General features: G+C 50.4%; 1 protein-coding gene across 2 annotated transcripts in view; it reads right to left on the minus strand.

The window, feature by feature from the left end:
• Nucleotides 1–20469: 20469 nt before the first annotated feature.
• The window catches only part of MAPKAPK2 (MAPK activated protein kinase 2), a 45852-nt gene continuing 41503 nt past the window's right edge, over nucleotides 20470–24818 (minus strand). The window contains exons 5-10 of one of the 2 annotated variants that reach the window (XM_059145206.1): nucleotides 24442–24568; nucleotides 23762–23837; nucleotides 23180–23304; nucleotides 22810–22923; nucleotides 22628–22708; nucleotides 20470–22176 (exon numbers count right to left, since the gene is read on the minus strand). In XM_059145206.1, the coding sequence (XP_059001189.1) occupies nucleotides 22109–22176; nucleotides 22628–22708; nucleotides 22810–22923; nucleotides 23180–23304; nucleotides 23762–23837; nucleotides 24442–24568 (591 nt within the window). In that variant the 3' untranslated portion in view covers nucleotides 20470–22108. The remainder of the gene's footprint in view (nucleotides 22177–22627; nucleotides 22709–22809; nucleotides 22924–23179; nucleotides 23305–23761; nucleotides 23838–24441; nucleotides 24569–24818) is intronic. The other variant, XM_059145205.1, reaches the window with a different exon arrangement.

Consider the following 24818-nt stretch of genomic DNA (forward strand, 5'->3'; position numbering starts at 1 on the left):
GTATATTGTTATGTTTCATTTTATTATTAGTTATTGTTGTTTATCTTTTACTAAATGCAATTTATAATTTACATTTCTCAGGGTGCCTGGGTGGCTCAGTCGGTTAAGGGTCCAACTTTTGATTTCACTTCAAGTAATGGTCTCAGGGTCCTGAGATTGAGCCCCACAGGGGGCTCCACACTCAGCTGGGAGTCTGCTTGAGGATTCTCTACCTCTCTCTGCTGCTCCCCCTGCTCTAGGCCCTCTCTCTCTCAAATGAAAAATATTAGTCTTTTTAAAAATACACTTTTTCATATAGATCTTTATAGATAGATAGATAGATAGATAGATAGATATAGATAGATAGATATAGATATAGATATAGATATATAGATACAGATACAGATATAGATATAGATATAGATATAGATATAGATATAGATATATCTGGCCAAGGTATATCTATCTAGATATCTAGATATATATGAAAAAACATAGGGTATATAGGGCTCAGTACTATCCACAGTTTCAGGTACTCACTGGGAGTCTCAGAAAGTAACCCCTGTAGATAAGGGGTGACCACTGCATTACTGTTGTCCTCAATCTCTTTGTTACTAAGCAGGAGGACAGAAAATCACCATCGAGAAAGTGTTACACCAAGTATAACAGACATCTGTTGGTGACAGTAGAGGTCCCCGGGGAAACAGCAGTGCCACCTAACTTTTTTCTGTGAAATTATAATCGAGCTGCCTCAATAATTATAATGAGTAATTCTCTCATCTTCCTCTCAGCTGAGGCATCCAAGCATCAAGTATCCTAAGTTGCCGTCTAGGGAGAAGGACGGGGGAGGAAAATCATCTAAATCAGTGCCTCTCGGTGTGACCTAAAGACCAGTGCTGGTCCACAAACTGTTCCAAGTCTGTGGCAAGAGCAGCACAAAAAGAAGTTTAAAACACTTTATAGCAATCTGATAGAGAATTTTTTTTGTTAGATCGAATTATTGAAAATGGTTTTTATACAAAGGGCTTGTATTCTGTATATTTTTACTTTTTTTTCCATTTTATTTTCCTAGTAATTATTTTTATTATATTTTATGAAAATGTGGATCCACAATGGATTGGAATTCTTTTTTTTTTTTAAATTTGGTTTATTTATTTGACACAGAGAGAGACACAGCCAGAAAGGGAACACAAGCAGGGGGAAGAACAGAAGAGGGAGGAGCAGGCTTCCCACTGGGCATGGAGCACGATGTGGGGCTCGATCCCAGGACCCTGGGATCATGACCTAAGCTAAAGGCAGATGCTTAACTGACCGAACCACCCAGGTGCCCCTGGAATTCCTTTTTTTTTTTTTTTTTTTAATCTGGTCCTTCACCAAATATAGTTTGAGAAATACAGGTTTAAATTACACTCCCAGTCCTTATTCCCAGGCTCATGGAAGAAAGAGGTGGTGAGATACCTCTGGTAGAAACCATAGCCTTAGACCTACCTGATTTCAAATCCCCACTCTACCACTTACTGTTGACCTTGTCTAAGTGACTAAATTTCAATTCCTCCTAAAAAAAGTAGAGATAACAGTCCTTGAGTTGCAGATTTGAGATGAGGATTACAGGAGATACCATGTTACTGGCCCAGCACAATTCCAGGCCCATAATGAGGACTATGAGTTGTGTTAAAGATCATTTGGTTGAACCCACAACCTACTGTTTCAGTGAGACTCTCAGGCCCCACTGATGAACCAACCACAGGTACCCTAGCACAGGCAACATGTCCTGACAAGGACCCCTGCTCGGGCAAGTCAGGTGGGATGGGCCAGGTCCTCTCTCCCCCATCTCTATCATACCTAAGGAATTTAGGATCCACTTTTGGCTGCCATTCTGCCCTTCTCTCATGAGAAAGAATCCTGATTTTCTTCAGATATCCCACATCCATGCCCCTCAGGGGAGCTTGGCCCCTCCCAAGGTAATTCCATTTCCCCATCTAGCAACTGATTTAGGAATGGGTTTGAGTTGTAACTGCACCTTTGAGATTAACAAGAGGTTGGCTGATGGGCTACCCAGAAATACTCTTCTTATTCTTAAAACCCAAGGAAACTGGGTATTTTTTCTGCCTCTGGATGTCCTCCACATTTGAATCCTGGCATTCCTGCAGACTTCTTGAGATTATGGGGGACTCAGCCTCAGGATGAATCAACAAATGGAAAATAATAAGTAGAATAATAGAAAGAAGAGATTCCTTGATAACTTTGTCAAACCCATGAGTTAACTGATCTGAGGTGAGAACTATTTTAGAATTTCCAATATATAAGATAATAATTTTCCTTTTGACTAAGTCACTGTACATTGGGTTTCAGGTTACTTGCAGCCAAAAGTATGTACAAAAATATGCCTGAGCCCTTGGCCATAAACAGTCAAACAACTTTAATCCTGGGGTTTCCCCTACTCCCTTCCTCCTTTCGAGTGGCTAAGTCATGTCTGACTCATCCATTGAACCCCAAATATTTGCGGGAGCTCAGGATAGTGAAGGAGTTCATATCCTTTCACCACAGGACATGACTCCTGAGTTTCGACCAATTCTCAGGCCAGCCCCCATGCTACCTTCCTCATTGGTTTCATCTAAGGAAACCAGAGCTCTATAGAGCCGCATGCGTGCTGATGCACTGAGTGAAATGTGTGAGGAACACTTGCTTATGCATCCGGGCCACATCTGCCTTCCTCACAAGGCTCTACCTTCTCACCCCCTTCTCCTGAGGTGGACTTTCCTTTGCATCTTCTACTTCCCTTTTCAAATGTGTCCTCTCCTATGAGCCTCTCCATCATGGTGGGAGACCAGAGAAACGGTTATCTCCACCCAATGACCAAACCCCTGGCCCACACATTTAGACAATGAATGATATTCTGGAAGGTTCTACTTTCTAATCATTTCCTATGAGCTTGACATTCTTATCAGGCTCAAATTTGCTTTGTTCTAACTTGCCTTCAGTTGTTTTGGTTATACTTTCTGGGATAGAAAAAATATGTTCCAATTTCATATAGATAGCCCTTCAAATATTGAAAGCAGCTATTATATCTATTCTAAGTCTTAATTTCTTCAAGCCAGCTACCTTCAGTTATTTAAATTATCATTTAAAATGTGTGGTTTCCAGGGATGCCTGGGTGGCTCAGTTGGTTAAGCGCCTGCCTTCACTTCAGCTCATGACCTTGGGGTCTGGGGATTAAGCCCCACATAGAGCTCTTTGCTCACCAGGGAGCCTGCTTCTCCCTCTGTGGGCTGCTCCCCCTGCTGCTGCTCTCTCTCTCTTCTCTCTCAGATGAATAAATAAACAAAATCTTTTTAAAACTAAAATAAGATGTATGGTTTCCAGAATCTTTTCCATTCCTGCACTTTTTTCATTATATGCGCTTATTAAGAGAGTCATTTCTCTCTTAAATTTCACTTATTAACTCAATATCGATTGTGTTCCTATTGTGTGCCAGGTGTACAACAGAGAATCAGATCTGGGGCTTGCAGCCCCATAAAGGAGACAACTAACCCCATGACAGTGAGGAACAAAAGGTTCCTGTTCACTGCATTGTGCAACTTCAGGGGCATTCTTCACACTCCATGTGCTACAAATGCTGCCCCTTGGAGTTGTGCAATGTGGTAAACTGGTAATGATAGGAGCAAGCACACTGGGTCAGGAGAGGCCTCCCTAGATGAAAAGAACATTTAAACTGAGACCTAACATATGAATAGCCATAAAATAGGCAAAGAGAGAAAGAACAGTGTGCTGGGCTGAGGGAACAGCAGGCATAAAAATGTGGAGGAGAGGGGAGAGGGTATGAGAGTAAGAAGAGGGAATGGAGAGAATGTGGCGTGAGAAGTAAACAGAGGTCAGGCCACCCAGTTTCTATCAGGCCATATTAGGGAGGTTGACTCATATCCTAAAGAGGGTGGGAATCCATCAAAGGGTTTCTTTCCTTTTCTTTTCTCTTCTCTTCTTTTCTTTTTTTATTTTTTATTTTTATTTTTTATTTTTTTATTTATTTTATTTTTTTATTTGCTTCAGGGGTACAGGTCTGTAAGTCATCAGACTTACACAACACACAGGACTCACCACAACCCATACCCTCCCCAATATCCATCACCCAGCCATCCCATACCCCTACCCTCTTCTTTGAAGGGTTTTAAGCAGGGAAATAGCATGATTGTATTTGCATTCTGGCTGCTGTGTGCTAGCGGAGGATAAGACCAGAGACTGGAAGACCAATTCAGAATCTGTAGGAGCGGTCTAGGCCAACATAAAATAAAACAAAATACAACAACAACAACAACAAAATCAGACAGTGACTAGCACAAGGGAAGCAGCAGTGGAAATAAAAAGAAAATTATATAGACATATTTGTGTAGTAGTTCACATGTAGTGTCCATTAGATGCGATGGTTGCCTGGACAAGGAGAGTGAGGCAAGGGATAAATCCAGAATATTAGATGAGTGGGCAGACGGTGAGGCTATGGGCTGAAACTGGACCCTGGATGGGCCCCGGATGTTAGCAAAGGAGGGAGATGAAGAGCCCAGCGTTGGACGTCTCCAGCTGTGGCACTCGGAGCTACCTAAGTGGGGATGGTTAATTGGATTTCAGGAGACGCCCCCAGCAGATTCTGGACTCATCGCTATATAAATGGTAACTGAAGTCACGAGAAAGGACACCAACTCACTCATTAAAAAAATATGGAGAAGAGAAGGTTTGAAACATGGAGGAATACGGTCATTTAATGGGTGAGTTGAGGAAGAGAGATCTCTGCCAAGGAGAACAAGGAGAAACTGCCAGAAAAATAAAAGGGAACACAGTGTGGTGCATGGAAGCCAAGGAGAGCTAGGGGAGGCAGGTGCTGCTGAGAATCCTCTAGAAGGGCTCCCCAGGCAAGTTAGTACAACTCACGCACCTTGCCCAGGATCACTCATCATGATACAGCCTCACCAACACCATGCGGAAGCTCGAGCAGCAGCGGTACCACACCGCTGGCCATACTGGGTGCTGCATGTTGAATTGTCTCTCAAAAGGTATGGAGTCCTAACTCTCCAGTATCTGCAAATGTGATCCTATTTGAAAACAGAGTCTTTGGAAATGTAATCTCATTAAGGTGAGATTCTACTGGAATAGGGTAGGCCCTAATCCAGGGACAAGGGTCCTTCTAACAAAAGGGAACTTTGGATACAAGGGCACAGACACGCAGGGAAGATGGCCATGTGAAGGCAGAGGCAGAATTATAGCCACACTGCCACAGACCAACGAACAGCAAAGATGGCTGATGACAACCAGGAACAAGTAGAAGCCAAGCAGATGCTTCCCTTAAAGTCTTCAGAATGAGCATGGTATTATTGACAACTTGATTTTGGATTTCTAGCCTCTGAACCATGAGGGAATCTATTTCCACTGTTTTAAGCCCCCCAGTTTAGGGTGGTTTTTTACAGCAATTCTAGGAAACTAATACTCAGGGCCCAGCTAAAATTCTGAGTCCTTTTGACTTTAATAATTATCAAGTTACTTCACTCTCATTCTGTGTTGTACACTGAAGTTTTTAGAAATTAAATGCATGACTCATGCTTATTTCTGTCTGCTTTACTCTTAGATATTTGGAACAATTAATCTAGCTTCCGATAAACTTGGCTTCAATACCTTTGTCCAGGTTGATAGAACATTAAATGTGATGGGTCGAGGCCATAGCACTGTAGATTTCAGTTAAGGTCCTCCTTCTTCTAGCCAGAAATAATAGACAGTTACATCTTATCCACAGATCGATCACATGAAACTTTCTCAGATGCCTCCATGAAATCAAGACACACCAAATCTACCCGATATCTGAATCCGCCAGTGCAGCGATTGTACAAAACAATTAGCTCGTTTAGATTAGAAAGACCTCTTCACTTAAGGCAGGCACTGCACAAACACTTCAGTTAATTTTCTTTTTCTTTTAAGATTTTTTTATTTTTATTTAACAGAGAGAGATCACAAGTAGGCAGAGAGGCAGGCAGAGAAAGAGGGGGAAGCCCTCTCCCTGCTGAGCAGAGAGCCCAATATGGAACTTGATCCCAGGACCCTGAGATCATGACCTGAGCCGAAGTCAGAGGCTTTAATCCACTGAGCCACCCAGGCGCCCCTTCAGGTAATTTTCTTGAGTGAAGTTGAATTTCTCTACCGTGAGCAATCTGGCCCACTGACTGTGCTACTTGTTCTGTTCTTGCCTCTGCCTTCAGAATCAAGGCACTTTGTCTCCAGGCATGACTTTAACAGTCCTCTAAAATCCAATTCTGCACCCCCACTGACAGACTCTGCCTGACGCAGGTGTCTCCTTAAACTGAGTCCTGACAAGTGGCTTCCAGAGCCTTGAGGGTGGGACCCAAACAGTGAATCTTGACTGGATCCTAGCAACTATCGCTTTCTTTTCTACTTGCTCACAAATCATAGGTTTCATAATCTGCTATTCTTTCCACTCCTAAGATAAAGAGGAGTAGTGGGGAGCCTTGCACAGAGAAACTAAGGTGAGAACAATACTGAGAAAAGAAAGATGCACACATTTCAGAGTCAGCATGTGTCACAGAGGCCGAAGCTTGGTAAGTAGCAGACAGGACAAATGCAACTCCATGTTTATTGCCAGAAACCAAAGCTTGGGGTGAAATCTTGAATGCCTAGAAAGGAGGAAGGGTGGGGAAGTTCCTGACCTACATCTCCGTGGACTTTGGTGACCCCATGACTGGAATATGTTTATCTCATGGCTGATTTTGCTGTATTGGGTTCTTTCTTTCCTCCCCTTCTCCTTTTGTTTCATAACACATGATAACACTCTTCCCGCTCCTCTGTTTTCCATGGAAAAATACTAAGAATGAAGAAAAATCATTAATATTATGAAACAACGAAGTAATCCATCATTCTAGAATCATGACATCTTTATTCCTATATTCTAAATTAAATGGCCAGATAAAGAGTTGGCATCTTCTCTTGAGCCAGAATCTTCTCTTGAACCATCTTCTCCTTCTCTTTGGAGAGGGAGAGTGGGTGGGGAGGTGAGAGGGACAAGGAGAGAGGAAGAATCTTAAGCATCTTTTTTTTTTTTTTAAGATTTTTTTTGAAGACTTTATTTATTTATTTGACAGACAGAGATCACAAGTAGGCAGAGAGGCAGGCAGAGAAAGAGGGGGAAGCCCTCTCCTTGCTGAGCAGAGAGCCCAATATGGGACTTGATCCCAGGACCCTGGGATCATGACCTGAGCCGAAAGCAGAGGCTTTAACCCACTGAGCCACCCAAGCGCCCGAATCTTAAGCATCTTAAGCAAGGTCCACACCCAGCATGGACCCTGATTGGGCTCAATCTCACGACCCTGAGATCGTGACCCAAAATCATGAGTTGGATGCTTAACTGACTGAGCCACCCAGGTGGCTCCAATCTTTTTTTTTTTTTTTTTTTTTTTAAGATTTCCCCAAATCTACTTAGGATATTGGAATTAGACAGCTTTATCATTGGGTATATTAGTTAAAATGACACTAGCTGCTGTAACAGATAAATCCTGAAATCTCAGTGGCTTTACAGAAGTTTATTTCTCGCTCACGGAAAGAATGGGTATGGAGGGACAACAGTGAGGTACAGGAGGCAAGAAGTCTGTCCCACTGTCCTTCGTGCTGAAGGAGGTTCTGTGTTATCATCACTCCTGAGACAGGATGGTTCCCCCTCACAACAAAGTGTGGCTTGGACATCAAGACTAATGATGCCACATGGGTGTATGCGCACGCACACACACACACACACACACCACACCAGGAAGGCATGGAAAGGTTTATTACTCACATAGTGAGGCTTTCCTGGGAGGAGGAGGGTTGGTTCCAAAAATGGCTTATGAGAAAGCAGAGAGGGGCTACTGCCTTGGGGTTCGTTGGGTGATGGAGCTTGGGCACAGGCTGAGGCTTTCAACCTGTGGTTTGAACTTCCAGCCACTGCTGAAGTGGGGGAGCACTTAAGCTTTCGTGTCAGTGTTGAGGGGCAGAAAGAGAAAGGAGAGTAGTGGGCTTGAAAGCTGGTAAGCAAACGTCAAAAATGGAGTCAAACTCTATTACACCTTGCTGCCTTCCACACGTGGCTTCCATTGTTGTCCTGGATGCAGCCAGAAGACAAGGGAAGGGGAAAAGGACTGTAGGTTTTAACACGTTCTTATAGATTTTAGTAGGTTTAAAAGGTTTGAAGAGGTCAGGCCAAGGAATGGTGGACATATCCTTTCTGCCACATTCTACTGATAAGACCCAGTCACAGAAGAGCCGGAAGTGTGACCCTGGCTGGATGGCCACTTCCCAGCAACAATGATGGCAATTGAAAGACCCTTTAGTGTATGGCTTGCATTTTCTGCCATAGTGGAACATGGGAAGCAATGGATCTAGGTTTGTGGGGCCCAAAGCCTCAATAATTTAAAGGCTGTCAGAAAAAATAAATTAGAGTTTACAGATCCCAAATGAGAAAAGTGGTTCGTGCACGTCAGGACTCAGAAGCTGAAGCTGCACCAGTTTCACTGTGTAAAGTTCTCTCGTTGCAAGTCATTCTGGAACGATTGCAAGGAGGCCATGACTTGCCCCTCTCCAGGGTCATCCTGAGGAGCGGAAAGGAAGGAGCGTGGTTTCTGGCCTAGGGCTGTGGTTACAGTGTTACACAGCTACCAACTCCTTCCCAGGAGGGGGTGCACCCCCCCACTGGTGACTCCAGCCACGGAGTTCAGAGAACTCCAGTCCAGAGCCTGGGAGAAGAATGCAAATGGGCCATGAAAACCAAGGAAAAGAATCCTGTTCAAAATTTGCTGTTAGTGAAAACTGATAAAATGTTACTTCTGGGTGACCACAATACCTTATGAAATTTCATCCCCTTGCATTTTGCTCTATATGCAGCTAATCAGTGGTTTGGGGCAGGGATACCTTTTTTTTTTTTCTTTCCCCAAGATTTATTTATTTATTTATGAGGGGGGCAGGGAGAAGGGAGGGAGAGAGGGAGAGCATGAACAGGGGGAGGGGCAGAGGGAGAGAGAGAATCTTAGGCAGGCTCCACACCCAGCACAGAGCCCAGGGCAGGGTCAAGCTAAAATCAGGAGTCAGACGCACAACCGACTGAGCCACCCAAGTGCACCTAGAGCAGGCATACTATTTTAGCAAAAGATTTATAGGGGTGAAACATAAAAAAAATATGATTTGGTGTTCCATGATTGAACAAGTTTGAGAAATAGCCTTGTTCCTTGGCAGGCCTCCAGCCTGGAGATTCCAATTCAGAGATGGCCCTCGAACGTCCCTCACTCAGCCTGCTTTCTGGTTCGTCTGGGTATGGGCATGGGCTAGAAACCAGAGAATAGCTAGGACCCAGTAAGAATCCTGACGTACCACTTCCCTTAAGGCCCCGTGAGTGAGAGACATGCCACCCACACCCATGAGAAGACTGGGGCCCAGCACTACACTCAAAGCTTTTCCCTACAGGCTGGTCACACAAGAGCTCAGCCGCACTGTGTAAGAGCTCTTGGGGCCATACACACCTCTCCTTACTTTCTCATTTTTCTTTTCTTCTTTCTTTGATTTTCTCACATTTTTATTCAGCTCTGTTGTACCACGTTGAAAACAATTTCGGAAGCTTCTCTTTGGGGAAAAGTGGCCAAAAATAAAACACGAAACATAAATAAAGAGTAAAGTGAAATAGCAAAAATTTGTTTTGATGAGGTCATCGCCAAGTCTAGACAGAAGCTGGGTCACTAGAAGGACTTCTCAGGGCATCCTGTAGTCTTCCCTTCACCCACCCACTCAGCCTTAGTTCCAGAAGCTCCTCCGTGTGTCGGCTTTCCGACAGGTGCTTGGGGCAGGGCCTCCCTGGGCTCGCCCTCCTCCAAGGGCACCGCGCCATCAGCTTGCCCCTCGGGGCTGCACACGGGCGCGGGCAATGTGTCTGGCGCAGGCCCTGCTCCGCCGGCTGGGACACTAGGCTGAGGAGTGAGGTGGGTTGGAATGGTTAGTGCGGTTACTGCCACAGGACCCGCTGAGGGTAGATCAAGAGGAAATGGGTTGAAACAGCAACAGGAGGGATTGGGGTTTAACAGAGGGAAGGCTTCCTCTTTATCAGGGAAGGCGCCCCTGGCTCAGGTGACAGGAGAATTCCGAGCATCAGGGTGTCCATTCATGTCCTCCAGGAGGCCTTCCCCAGCTCTCAGACAACAGACTGGGGACGCTCCTGACCCAGAGCACGTGCCGCCCGTGTCGGCCACGCCCCCTGGCGCTTACTCATTCCGTGGCTGAGGCTGCTCTGCACAAAACCCTCAAGTCAGGGAGGCGGGGCTCAGTCTCGTGCTTCTTCCTCCTCTGTGAGCCGCTAGGGAGGCTGCGAGGCTCCAGCAGGCCAGGCATGGGGTGGGGATTGGGGGGAGCAGCGAACCAAACGGACACAAAACCTTGCCCTCGTGGACCTTGGATTCCACTCATGATAAGTAAGCTATACAGATTCTTAGACGTGATCAGCTCTTCGTGGGGAAAACATTAAGGAGGGTCACTTTGGGGATGTACATTATATTTCGGTAAAAACAATTTTTAAAAATAAAGCCTTGGGGGGAGGAGAGAGTGCCCAGAGTGAGGTAGTCAGGGATAGGAGGAGAGAAGAGGGCAGTTTGAAGAAGAGCCGTAGGCATCGGTGACACGTGAACAAAGAGGAAATGCATGGTGCCCCCATCTGCAGGGGTCATGTTCCACCTTGGGGACTTGGGGGCGGGGAGGGACAGAGCCTATGCTGTGCGCTTCCAGTCCTTCCGGTCCATGAATGCTGTTGGCCTCTAAATGTGGCCTGAGTTGCTTTCACTGCCTCTTTGCCTCTGGGAAGTGGTCCAACAGGCTCTATGAAGGTCTTGTACCGCAAGTGTTTGTTCACTAGGTACGTAAGCTGCGCCTCAGTTTACAAATCTATAAAATGGGGATAATGATACCACTACCCTATAGGGTTGTTGGAGGTCAGAGTTCAAAAGAAAACAGGTGGGACGATCATCAAGGGGACCAGGGGTCTCCAAACAGGGACGGGCGGTGTCTTCACTGGGCTTACGGCACTGGGTACTAGGAACCGGGCTGAGGGTTTACCACTGATTAGTTATTTAATTCTCCCCAAAATGTAATGATAAAGATGCTCTCCTGTCACGACCCACTAGCAGGAGACGGAGGCTTACAGAAGTTAGAGACCTCCAGCCAGCCCGGGGAAGAGGCAGAACGTGGTATGGAGCTGTCAGAGTCCAGGGTTCCTGCCTGCTCCACACCACGTGCCTGACCGGCCTCACCTAACCAGGCTATCTCCGCACACGTGAGCAAGGAGAACCACGTTCTGAAACCCAAGCTAGAGATAACAGCTCTCACGTTTCCTCCCAATCAGCCCTGATCTCTGCGGCCTCCTGTGCGGGGATATAACCCAGTTTTCTTTGCCAAATTCTTCTAAGAGAAGAGAGAAATACTGCTGAAATCGGGGCCTGATTAATCTTGACGACTGTGGGAGGGGAGGAAAGGGACACATTCTTAGAACCGAGGCGAGATTGGGCTGGCGGGCCCCACACTCAGCACATTCTAGATGCCATGGGCTTGGGGGTTTTGAGAGAAATCCTGTGAGTCACCCTAGCTTCCCATAGCCCCTGTTTTACTTGAAGGCATGCTGTCTTCCCATCATTCTCCCCTGGCCCCCCAACTCTGCCGGGCACTGACGCCCCCGTGCCGCACCCAGCACCACGTGAGTGGGGGTCCTCTCTGCTGGGCTCCCGAGCCATGAACCCAGTGGCTGGAACATGCCGGCAGCAGACACTGCGGTGGCCCCCTCTCTCAACCGAGGTCACACAGCATTCATCACCTCCACTCTCCTTTTTACTGCCATCAGTAGGCTCACACTGAGAGTAACAGGATCCTACCTGTGATATAGGACAGTGATGAGCGCTGACCATGTGCTAGGCAGCGTGCTCAAGCTTTTCCCTTTTCAGCCGTTCCTTGCAACACTAGGAGGGAAGCAATACCATCGTTCACCTGGGTGCTCTGAAAAGCAGATGCCAAAACGGGATTGGGGAAATGTCTTTCTGAGAGAAAAGAGGGAGAGAGGCTGGTCGGTGGAGGGAGCCATCAGACTCCGTGGCACCCCATGGAGGAGTGAAAGAGAGAAGGTTGGGCACGAGTGTCCTGTACTACAGGACAGTCTGAAGAAGCTTCCACAGAGTAGCCAGGGAATCCTCAAACCCAAAACAGCCATCCCTGGAGACCTGCTGCCCCCGGGATCTGGTGTCCTTGGCCTTCCTACCCTGCCCAGTGGTTGCCTGGGGGCAGTCGGAGGGAAACATGGCATCAGTGCAGAAGCTACAGTGGATATCAGAGAACAGCCCCCGGGACCCTAGGATGCTGCTGCTGTAATTGGGGGTCTAGGAAGCACTTTCTCATAGTTAATATTTATAATTCTAAATATTGTTAATAATTTTTGCGGGGGGTCCCTGGGGGACACAGGTGGTTGAGCCCCTAACTCTTGATTTTGGCTCAGATGGTGATCTCAGGGTCCTGGGATCGAGCCTCACATCGGGCTCCCCCCAGCCCACTTATGTCCCTCTCCCACTGCCCCCCGTCACTTGCACACAGGCACTTCCGCTCACTCTCTCCCTGAAACAAATCAATCTTAAAAGAAACTTTTGGGGAGTGCCACAATTATTACCCCCACGTACTAGTTGATAAACTGAAGCTCTGTAAAAAGTCACCTGCACAGACGTCCAGCGGCCCTGCAGAGCTCTCTCCTGCGGTGTGCACCTGGGCTATCGACCACATCGCAAGTCCGATTCCTCAGACTCCACACTCAGTAGAGGGCTGGGTACGCAATCAGTGTCCCATTGGGGTTTCGGGGTAACGTGATTGAGACCCCGCAGAGTAAGAAAAAATGCCTGCAAGTTGCCTGTGTCCCCCATAACTCCTAGAACCCCGAGCCAGAGTCGCCTCTTTCAGCACCTGCCTTTCTTTCACGGTCTCCCCAGCCAGCGGGGAGCCCTTCCTCGTAAGCTCCCAGGGCACTCTGGGCCTTCTCACAGCACCTGCCAGTCGGCCTTAGGTCAAAGTCATTTGCACAATGTCATCCCCTTGGTGTTCCCACCAGGGGCGTCGCTGTCTGGGAAGCAGACCCAGGAACATGCTCAAGATCAAACAGCAGCAGAAAGCTGAGCAAGGCTGACCCTCAAACTTGTCTTTGAGCCATTCTGCCTACACACCCAAAATATATGCAAATAACTGTAATTGGGTGAGCAGAGCCACTGATACGGGGAGAAGCCGAAGTAATCCCCCTTGCCCTTCCACATCTGATTCTTCCAGTCGCCCACAGTGCTGCCCTGGGTAGGCCTCTGTGTTTTGGGAAGTTCTTTTGTCCCTCTATTCTCAGCTGACTTATTCTATCCCCAGACTGCCCCACTGCTGACAGTAAATCCACTCACAGACCTGTCATTCAGAAAGGCATTCATTCATACATTGATACTGTCTTTCTGGGAGTGCACACGAAAACATAAAGTGCACACAAGCCTTTTTATCTAACTTCCACTTTCTAGGAACCTGTTCTGCAAGAACCTGTCCTGTACATGTGCCCAGAGATATTGTTCAAGATGGTGGCAACATTAAATAAAAAGAAAAAAAAAAAAACATTAAGTAAAAAAAAAAAAAAAAGGAAACAAAATATCCATAGAAAGCAGAGAGTTAAATAAATTCTGGTGCATCAATGCCATGGAATAACCTGCAGCTGTTAAGAATAAGGTGGTTCTGGGGCACCTGGCTGGCTAAGTGAGGAGAGTTTGTGACTCTTTATTATAGGGTTTTGAGTTTGAGCCCCACATTGGGTGTAGAGGATACTAAAAACAAACAAATAAAAAACCTTTAAAATACAGGGGGAAAAATTGATAGTTGAGTTCAGTCATGGACACTCACTAAGATATATTGAGTTTAAAAATGCAAGCTGCAGGGCGCCTGGGTGGCTCAGTGGGTTAAGCCTCTACCTTCAGCTCAGGTCATGATCTCAGGGTCCTGGGATGGAGCCCCATATGGGGAATCTCTGCTCAGCGGGGACCCTGCTTCCCCTACTCTCTCTCTCTCTCTGCCTCTCTATTTGTGATCTCTGTCAAATAAATAAACAAAATCTTAAAAAAAAAAAAAAAAAAGCAAGCTGCGTGTTGGTTAACGGGTACAGAAAAGTTCTGGAAATGGGTTGTGCAATGCTGTGACTCTACTTCACACTGTTCAGCTCCACACTCAGGAATGGTTAAGATGGTAAAGTTTATGGTATGGGTGCTTCACCACAACTTTTATAGAAAAGCAAGTTGTCGAACCGTATGCCTAGTGATCGCACTTGTACTTGTTATAACCCTCAAAGAATTTTCTCACCTGTGTTCATAAGCAAATACATGTGTGGATAAAGTAATAGAAATGTTTGGAAGGCTGGATAAAATCAAAATCACACCAGGCTATTAAACAAATTTATTCCTGGAGAGGGAGCTGGCATGGGTGGGTGAGGAGAGAGACGTTGTAAAGAATTTGCACATGTCACCCTCAATGTGTGCACAATGATGTGTGGATGGTTTCTTTGCTGTTTGAATCACTGAAATTACTTGTGTTCTTTGTTTAGAAAACATTCACCCTCCAACAGATACTGAGCACTACAAGCGCTCAGTGACCCTTTTTAGAACTTGGAATAAGTGAGTCAGACTGGCTTTCTCATCTCTTTCTCTTCCTTGCAGGGTGGCTCAGAAGATGGCCTGACCCCGTCCCCTTCCCTTCTGCCTTCGTCCCCACCGCAGGTGGCTGTGGGTGCAGTGAGCAGGGTCAGAGTCTCACTATGAGGACAGTTCCTTAGAAAGGGTTTCTGACCAGAAAAAGAGACAGCTGAGTGCCAGAAAACCATAGGACTGTCTAGGTCTTACTGCAAATATGAGGTCTCCCTGGACCGCAGGCTCTAGGCACAGCTAACCAAGGTCTGGGGCTCAGACTGAGATGTGATGGTGGTTTCTTTGAAAAGTAAACCTCTGACTGATGAATTTGGAACCACAGGTCTCCAATCAGAGGGTAAAGACTGGGAGAACTCAGCTCATTGTGAAACTTGAGGCCTCATGGCCCCAGGAGCCTCTGGCTATTTGAGGATCAAGATGCCATGGGTGCCTGGACAGATAAAGAGCAGAAGGGACAGCGATCACATTTCACTTGGGCTCAGACAGCAGGGGCCTGAGCTGTCCACCAGTTTTGAACTTGGGCCACCGAGGCCAGGGACTCATTTGCATAACCTTTGTAGGTACTTTGCGTCTCTGGGCCCCAACCACGCTACACTCCTAGGATCAGAAAGGTTAAGACCAGCATTTGGTCACACGGGTCATAAGGGACAGAACAAAACCCAAGGAGGGAGGAGAAGGCTCATGAAGGGAGGGGCCTAGCAAAGGGGAAAAGCCAGTCCCAAAATTTCACTTGCAAATCCTGCAGCAGTGTCCCATGGAGTAGGAAACTTCACTGTCCTGTAGAGCAAGAAAGTTATGCAAACAGATGCATTTGCATGGCAGCCCTGGCCCCTAAAAATGACTTACCACACACAGGTTCCAGGCCTCTCAGTAGCCGATCACCCCTCAAGACCTCACAGCACCCCTCAAGACCTCACAGCGGCAACTTCCTGGCCCCAGGCTCTGGGTAGTAATCCCCCTTACCCCACCCAGAGCAATAATGATGCCTCCAGCCCCCGGCCCCCCCCAGAGGGTGCATGGACATTCCAAGAGAAGCCTAGGTTTGAGATGTTTAAGTACAATGAGATATAAGAAATGAAAAGTGTGGAAGCTCAAGTACATTAAAAATTGTATCTCTCACGGGGGAGCTCTCAGGGGCCCTCATTTCCTATACTGACTGGCGGGGTGAGGTCCCGCGGTGAGGAGGTGAGAACAGCGGGCAGAGCTATGGTGTCTCAGTGACATCCCAGGGTGGGGAGCCGGGGGCAAGGGAACCCTGGGCAAGCATTCAGCCCACTTTCCAAGAGCCCCTCAGCTACATGTAACATTATCCTGTGCCATAATGACTTGTAAAATGCATAACTGAATCTAAGCTTAAGGTTTGTTTAAAAATTAATGAATTGAAGATTAGAGGGGAAATCCCAGTCAGGCTCTGTTTCCAAATTTTGGTTTTGACGGGGAAGCAAATGCAGTTGAACGAGAGGAATGCAGGTTGGAGGGGCTGGAAAGAGAACAGAGGCAGAAAAACACCGAGGACGCCCCACTGAGGGGAGTAAATCATTTCCGTTGGAGGAACTGATGGAGGTCAAAGGTCAAGAAGCAAGGTGGTGGGGGTGGGGGTTGTGCAGACAGCAGTTCAGACAGAAGGGGGAACCTAGATTCAAGAGACAGAAGACAGGGGCACCTGGGTGGCTCAGTGGGTTAAGCCTCTGCCTTCAGCTCAGGTCATGATCACAGGGTCCTGGGATCGAGCCCCGCATCAGGCTCTCTGCTCAGCTGGGAGCCTGCTTCCCGCTCTCTCTCTGCCTGCCTCTCTGCCTACTTGTGATCTCTCTCTCTGTCAAATAAATAAATAAAATATTTTAAAAAAGAGAGAGAGACGGGAGACAGGAGTGGAACTCTGATGGAAGCATCTCCACCCTGTCGTTTCTCATTGTCTACTGTAAAGAATCTGCCTTGGGGGGCTCTTGGGGGGGCGCTCAGGGGGCTCTGCCAGGAGAGCTCCACTGTATGCACCAGCACCCGCTATTTCAGAAGTGCTGATTCTCCCTGCTTCCTGTTCTGTCACTGTCCACCGGCTCCTCTACACTGAACCCCATGAGGGCTAAACCCACGTCCAATTCATCCATGTCTCCCCCAAAGCCCTGAGCACTGGGTCTGACACCGAGTCAGTGCTGAAGCAGAATGTGGCTTTGAACTTTTGCCAGGGGCTGACTTCCTGGAGAAGTCCAAGAGCGGGTGAGCCAAAGAGGCCAAAGCACTGATCTCCTTCGCAGGGTGGCCTGTAGCTTGGGGGAGGGGCACCCTGGCTCACCCAGGAATAGTGCCCCCCGCTTCTCAGAGTCCTGGCATGGCCACATTTCATCTTCACACACCTGGGTGGGGGTTAGCACGGATATTACGACGGCACGGACGTGAGGGCCTTGTCCAGAGGGCGAGGATCCAGGATGTGCTCTGTGTCCTCACTCATCCCTCCAGGATCAAAACCTTTAGGGTGCTCCAAGGCTGCCCCGGGCCACCTGGGCTCGGAGGACACAGCCTTCACTGTCTGGAGCAGTTCTGAACGCTGAGATTCAGACCATGGAGTAGGTGTGCAGGCCTGTGGAGGCAGAGGAGGGAAGAGACGAGGCCTCTGAAGGTTGCACACTGACCAGGAACTGGGTCTTACGCTTCGTTTTTCCCAAAGCGTAGTACGTATTAGTAAGTGCCTGGGTATTCAGTGATTCGGGATTTGGGGTGGTTTCTTCACACTGGCCGAGTGCAGGGAGAGGAGAGTAGATGAATTTGCCAAGAGGCCCCCCAGAGCTGGAGCCTGGTGTCCCCGCCAAAGAGGAGCTACTTCCAAACCTGGCCAGACTCCCTCTGGGGTGGCCGAGCCCCTAAATGTGGATGTCAAGGTACAAAGCTGGGGAGGGGCTGTATTCCTGGGGCCCCAGGGCGCAGAGACTGCCCCCCAAGGCTGCTCCCACGCAGGCTCCGGCCCACCTGGGGAGTGGACAGCAGGCCTGTCTATGTTTCCCGGGGCGGGCAGGACAGCCGCTTTCCCCAGCCTCACCGACCCCATCCACCTCCCCCAAGTAACTGAATCTCCTTCACACCCTGGGCAGGCACTACCCACCTGCCCACTCGTCATTCACAGCCCCTCACAGGCGCTTCCTGTCTCCAACCAAGTCAAAGGAAAACCCCAAATTTACTGCTACTGTTTGCCAAACCAACTGCCTCCTCAGCCCGAAGCACAAAGACAGGCCCTCCAAGGGAGGGCCGGACTGACGCACCCTGGACCACAGGGCCTGCTCCAAACCTAGGGTGCCCTGTGCCCTCTGGATGGTGGGACTTATAAAGGCCACCCAGCCCCTTAGAAAGGGGGTCAAAGCCATGACCTCACTGAATTCCTCACAGTAGCCACAGGGTGCAGGAACGTCCCCTCCATTCCATAAGGAAACAATTCGACTCAGTTGAGGAGAATCCAATCTGTCTCACTCTTGGCCCCCCCAACCCCTTCCTTACCAAGAACCCTTTGGCGTGTGTGTGTGTGTGTGTGTTTGTTTCCAAGTACCTCCACACTTGGAACCTGGAGCTCCAGGCGAGATTCACCTCTGCTTGGTTGTGAGACCTTGGAAGGGTCCTTTAACCTTCATGAGGCTGCATTTCCACGTCAGTACATTGGAGATGTTAAGTCCTTAAGCTCTTTTCACATCTTATGCCACTGAAGGGCGTTCAGGAATCACACTCCGTTGCCATGAAAGCCAGCATTTGCCTTTAGGTCCCGGTTCCCTTTCCCATCCCACCTGGGAATTTAGTGGATGGAGGTTAAGTGACGGAATCACAGAGCCAGCCATGAGGGCTCAGGGAACGGGGAGGAGTACAAACGCATGGCAAGACCCCAGGCGCCAACTGGGTCCCTTGTGGCCGCTCACCGCAGCCATCTTCCTGAACACCAGCTCCGGGCCAGACTGTCCCAGGCCACAAGTGTCTAGAGCCAGGCCGACCCAGACCCAGGAGGCGGCCAGCAACTGTCCGCGCGTGAGGCGAGAGGATGAGAGGCTGCACCAAAGGCCTGTGGCAGAGCAGGTGCCCCGCGGATGCCCACACCTGGATCCCTGGAGCAAGGCACACGGTCCCTTGGTCCCTCACGTGGCAAAAGGAACTGCAGATGGGATTAAGGTTAAGAGCCTCGTGATGGGGAGATTATCCTGGATTATCTTCGGAGGCTCAACCTAATCACCCAAGTCCTTGCAAGTGGAGAGACCTAGCTCCTGGCTGGGTCAGAGATGTGACCACAGGAGCATGAGAGACACGTGATGGCGGCTGGCTTTGAAGACGGAGGAAGAGGGTCACAAGCCAAGGAATGCAGACTTTTGAAGCTGGAAAAGGCAAGGCAATGGAATCTTCTAGAGCCTCCAGAAAGGAATGCAACTCTGCTGAGATCTTGATTGTAACCCAGTGAGACCTTATCAGACCTCTGACCTGTGGGATTATCTTACATTTGTGCTGCTGGACGCCACGGGCTGTTAGGGCAGCAATAGAAATACGGCCTCCCACGACAGTGGACCCGGACGATGCCCTTCTGCCCCCTCACCCTGGCCCCCCTCCTACCAGCCCTTGCTCTATCCTCCTCCAAGTTTGTCCCTTCTCACACCTGTGTAAGTGCAGACAACGCAACTGGATTTCCCGGGGAGCAAAACCTCAGGCGGGTTTATCTGAGCATCTCATTCTACATGGGTGAATGGAGTCTCGAGCTAGGACCCGAACTTGACAACCCACACAGGGTTGTAACAGGGAAGTCGGGAAGTCGGAGCCACCAGGGGTCACCCTGCCTGTGCCCCCCGGCCTGAGCAGGGGACCTGTGATACTGCTGACGATGGAGGGGATGAGCAGGCCTCTCCTGCAGGCAGAAGGCCAGCTATGAGGAGGGAGAACACCCCAGACCTTTGGATCCTGAGTTCCAGTCCAAACCAATTAGCTGTGTGACCTCCAGTACACCCCTCTGCCCTCAGTCAGCCCCCTCACTCATGAAGTAGGGGTACACACTCTGCCTTGCCTTTCTCCTAGTCAGCTCTGAGGCCCAGGGAGAAAATGTGAACTTCCGCCTCCGCCGAGTGTACTACTCGTCCATCTGAACGAAAGGAAGAGCAGTGGGGTCAGTAGAACAATGTTTACCTTGGGCCCTACTGCAAACCAATCCATTGTGTGATCCCAAACATCCTACCTCTGGGCCTTGCTCTTTTCATCTATGAATGGGGGAGAACGGGTCACGTGGACACTGAGGACTCTTCCAGATCAAGGCAGAATATTTCGGTTTAAGCCTAACCCCTTGCGCCCCCTCCTGGAACTTTCAGGAACTACACCACCCAGCTCCCCGGTCTCTTCTAGGACTTGAACCCAGAAACCCACGCCAGCAGGTCCCCTCAGGCTGAGAAGGCCAGTGTCTGGCTGTGGCTAAACAGGTCAAAGAATCATGTGCTGAGAAGCCGCCTGGCTCCCGATTCAGTATTTGACAAAAAAGCACGGGCTCCCCACCCCTTGTTGCCACCCTATGTGGCTCCAAAGGAGAGCGGCATTCCTGCCCCTACCCCAGACAAGTCCCAGCCCGACCCTGCGCAGGACAGGCACTCCCTCACCTGGGAGGCCCTACCATCTTCTGCCCTCCCAGGACACCCAGCTGCTGCCCTCCCAACATACAAAACCATCCTCCACCGATGTGAGATGCAGAGGAGACATGGTGGGGTGGAAAGGCTGAGTCCCATGAAGGAAGAGCAAGAAAACCTTTCAACTATTAAATCTGTTTAGTAAAGACAATTTCGCTCATACAAAACAACAACAGTTTACAACAATCTGAGTGCTGGGCACACCATCAGAGACAGGGAGGCACTGTGGGCACTCGGAGCCCCTCCCCCACACCCAGAGAAGATCCTGGCTGTCCCTCCGGCAACCCATCCCAAGGGAGAGGAGGGCTGTAGTATTAGTGCCACCCCCAGCCCTGTAAAGACCCTGGCACGGAGAACTTCTCCGTGTGTTGTTCATAGTGGGGGAGGGGGAGGGAGGGGGAGGGCCCTCCCCGCCCCCGCCCCCCTCACTGGCCTGGACATGCAAAACTGAGTTGTCTGGGGTGGAGGTGAACAGGCTAATGGGGAAGGGGCAGAGTCGGGACATCTTTGGTGTGAAGACTCCCCCACCCACCCACTAGGCCACAGTGAAAATCTGCAGGACCACACGCGTGGTGTTGCCTTTGCCCACAACGGGGAGCGGGCCAGTGCCCCCAGAGCCCTGGAGAGACTGCGAAATGCAGAAGCTCCCTGTGTCAATTCTGAAGGGCCTGGGCTCCCCTGCATGAGCGGAGAGAAGGCCTGGTGGGAGTGGCTAAAAACGGAGGAAAAATCAACAAGAACCAGTTAATAATGGCAGGAGGAAGGAGGGAGGCTGCTCAGTGGATAAGCGCCTCAGAGGACTAGGACCAGCACTGAATGGGCAGTAGGGGGCTGGGGTGGGGATGGTCCAGTCTTCCTGATCGCTGGGCCAGTGCCTAAGTCACTCCTCTCTGCCTCCCAGAACCAGCCAGTTGCAGGCACGGGGGCCCGGCTGGGAATCTGGGCAGGCTTCTCAGGCACTTTGGCAGACCCGATATGGGCACGGCAGGCCCCAGGGTGGGTAAGGTTCTTGAGCCACAGCAGGGCTCCTCTCTCTGCAGCCCTGCCTGCCCCAGGCCCGTCAAATGCACAGTCCCAGACACAGATGCGGGCACACACACGCGCGATCACACTTGCCTGTCCGTCTAGCACACTGGTGACATCTGAGGGCTCCGGCCGAGGTGGGTGGCATCCTGGCCCCGGCCCCCCGCGGGGCCTGGAGGTCCCAGAATGCCTCGGCCAGCAGCGGCCTCGGGCTGTCGTGGGGAAAGAGAGAGCAGGTGCGACCACACAGGGACAGTCCCTAAAACAGTTTCCACAAATACCCTTGAACCAAGGCTGAACCCTCACACATCCACAGAGGAAGAGGTCTGGGTAAGAGGAGGCAGAGTGGGGAAAGAACAATAAAAGGTTTCATAAAAATTCTAAGTCAAATCACTGATAAAATTTCAAAATGAGCACAGGGTCAGGACATCCCGCTCCCGTCTCCCCTCGTGGCCGCCAGCCTCCGGCCTCCCAGCCGCTCCCTCTCCGAGGCAGCCGCAACCAAAGGTGGGTCGCGGCTCCTGACGGGGTTCCGGGATCCACACCGCCAAGAAGGAGGCGAGGTGGAAGTGGACAGTTCTGTGTCTCTTCGCTTAAAAAATATATTCAGGTCGAGAGTTATTGCTTGTCCTCCATTGGAGCGGGATGGGCTCAGAGGCTCAGTGAGCGAGGGCCGCGGCCTCCAGGGCCCGAGCTTTCTTCCGCCTCTTCAGAAGGAGAGGATTGGATGCATCTTCAATCTTCTTTATCTTGATCTGCTCGTAGTCGACACGCATTGTGGCCAAGGCACTGGTCATCTCCTCCTGGGAAGGGGAAGGGTTCCACCAAGGGGAAGACGGGGGAGACGAGACACAGGAAGGGCAGGGTGAGGGCGACAGGGGGTCGAAGCCAGGAGAGAACAGGCTGGTCAGTGGGTCCAGAGCTGACAGCAGGGCCCCCCAGTGACCCCGCTGGAAGCAGAAAGAGTACTGGATTGGGAGTCAGGGGACATGGGTTCTGGTCCACCACAGCTGTGACCTTGAGTCAGTCACCCCCCATCTCGGACTCAGTCTCCTCATCTGCAAAATGGGATGGTACCAGACCGCCTTCCAGGTTCCTCTGGAGAGCCAGTGGGCCGTGCGCTTATAAGGAATGGCCAAGGCTGCGTTCACACCGAGCACAGTCCCCAGCCCTGCCTGGGCAGGGAAGTGGCTCGCAGCCACTGCTCTTGCAATAGACCCCCTCTCCCCCCAGAGCAGCCAGTGCTTCCCTCACCTTGACGTCTTCCCACCGCTCCTTGTCCTCCTTCAGGACCCGGCTGGTGTGCAGTGGGGTTTGAGGGACCTTTGTTGATTGCTGGGGGTGCAGTGTAGGGGGAGAAAAGGAGGTCACGTGAAAGCCTGGCATGGAGCAGAGTCATGGCTGGACCCTCCCCCCGAGGGACAGTTTCCACGGACCCAGGTCTCTGCGGCCCAGCAGGCTCACCATGATCCAGGGGTGGTTCATAAACTCCGTGATGGTCATTCTCTGAGTGGGCTCTGTTTTCAGCAGGTTCCGGATAAGCATCTTCACTGCGGGGGTGGGACAGGGAGACAGAGCTCAGGGGCCATACTCTCCCCTCTGCTTCTTCCCCAAGTTTTCAGGGAAAAACCAGATGTGGGGGCGGGGGGTGGCCGCAGGGAGGCAGAGAGCCCAAGGAGCTAGCCCCGAGCCAGGCCCTCCGCACAGACAGCACGTGCCCAGCAGGGAGGGACACACGTACAGACCCACGCTGTGGGCTGGACGGCCACGGGCACGCGCACACACCGGCGCAGGTGGGGCCCTTACCTTCCTCTGACACCTCTGACCACTCTGGGTTGGGAAACTCATACTGGCCCATTCGGATGCGAGTCTTCATGCCCGGAGAGATGGCAAGACCGTGGTTGGAATAGAAGGGGGGATAGCCACACAGCCTGGACCGAGGAGCAGAAGAGGGGGGACAGTGCTGGAGTTATTAGGGGCCTCCCGCCAGGAACAGAGTGGGAAACGGGCTGGGAAACAGGCTTCCGGTAAAGGTCACAGAGAAACTACAACTCGTGGGGGTTTCAGGCACGATACATGAAGTGAGTAACAGGGCCCAGAAATCCAACACACCAAGGATCTAAACCACACATTTTCCTGTCTGTTAGCTAGTTTATACCCATCGCTTAGCTACAGAATCCAATGAACACTGTGAGAAGGGGACATGCAGGGCATTCCCAGGGAATACCCCGTCCAGAAGGGGATGCGAACCTTGGCTTCTTCCTCTTGTCACAGAGAGGTACAGCCTCTTTCCGCACCCTGCCCCAGCCCCGCCCGCCCCTGACACGCTCTCGGGATGTCCCCCTGCCCCAGCCCTGCCTCCCCCCAGGCCATCCCTGACACACTCACAAGATATACATGATGACACCCAAGGACCACATGTCACAGGACTTGTCGTACTTCTCAGGACCCAGCACTTCTGGAGCTGCAAACCAAAGGTCAGCGTGGGTGGGTCCGGCCCTTGAACACTGTGATACACCCGAGCTTCTCTTGGATCACGCTCTCCATCCCAACCCTTCATCCCATTGTGATGGTACTGTAGCTGGGGGCTGTGGGGCAGGGCAAGAGAGGGACAGCCATAACCTAGTGCTGGGCTTGGATCGGGGAGAGCAGAAGATCCTCCCCCAGAAGGAACCCTGGGGCTGGAGTCTGAAGATGAAACAATTCCTGAACTGAAGAGCTTTTCCAACCCATGCTGCCCATTTAATCGGACACAGGAGTTTATTCTGTGCCAGTCAGCTGGGGCTCCAGAACCCCACCTGCGCCCCCGGACTCCACTGGGAATCTGAGCGCAATGACAGCTCTTCTTGGGGAAATTACAGGCGTGCACAAAACCCTGCCTATAATCTAAGATTAATCTCCCACAACGCCTTGATCCCAGCTTAACTCTGACGAGCCCTACTTCTGGGCAGGTCACATCCGCACCAGCTCCAGGAAGGGTCAGAAAACACGACAGGCCCCGTGGCCCGAGAGCTGGAGAAAGCGCCTGGGAACAGCTGTGGGGAGAGACCAGGCCTCCCTGCACTTACCCACATAGTACGGCGTATAACAAGGAGTGGTCAAAGAGTTGTGGCTGGTGGTTTCCTTGGCAAAGCCAAAATCTGTGAGTTTCAGGATGGCATTGGGCCTTTTGGAGGTGTATAGGAGATTCTCAGGCTACAGGGAGAGAGACAGACAGACAGCAATTCTGCTGAGCCTGGGAGGAGCCATGAGGATCAGAAGGTAAGGATTCCTGCCTTCCCTCATTCTTCCAACCATCATCTGCCCCCCTCGATGGGCACACCATAAGGAGCACCCCTGCCTTCTGGAGCTGACAGAGTCCTTGGAGACAAGAGACAAACACAGAGAACCACGAGTGAACACCACAGGGACATGGAAACCAAAGGCGTGACTGCGTGGGACCGAC

This window comes from Mustela lutreola, chromosome 14, assembly GCF_030435805.1.
Source record: "Mustela lutreola isolate mMusLut2 chromosome 14, mMusLut2.pri, whole genome shotgun sequence".
Taxonomy (NCBI): Eukaryota; Metazoa; Chordata; class Mammalia; order Carnivora; family Mustelidae; genus Mustela; species Mustela lutreola.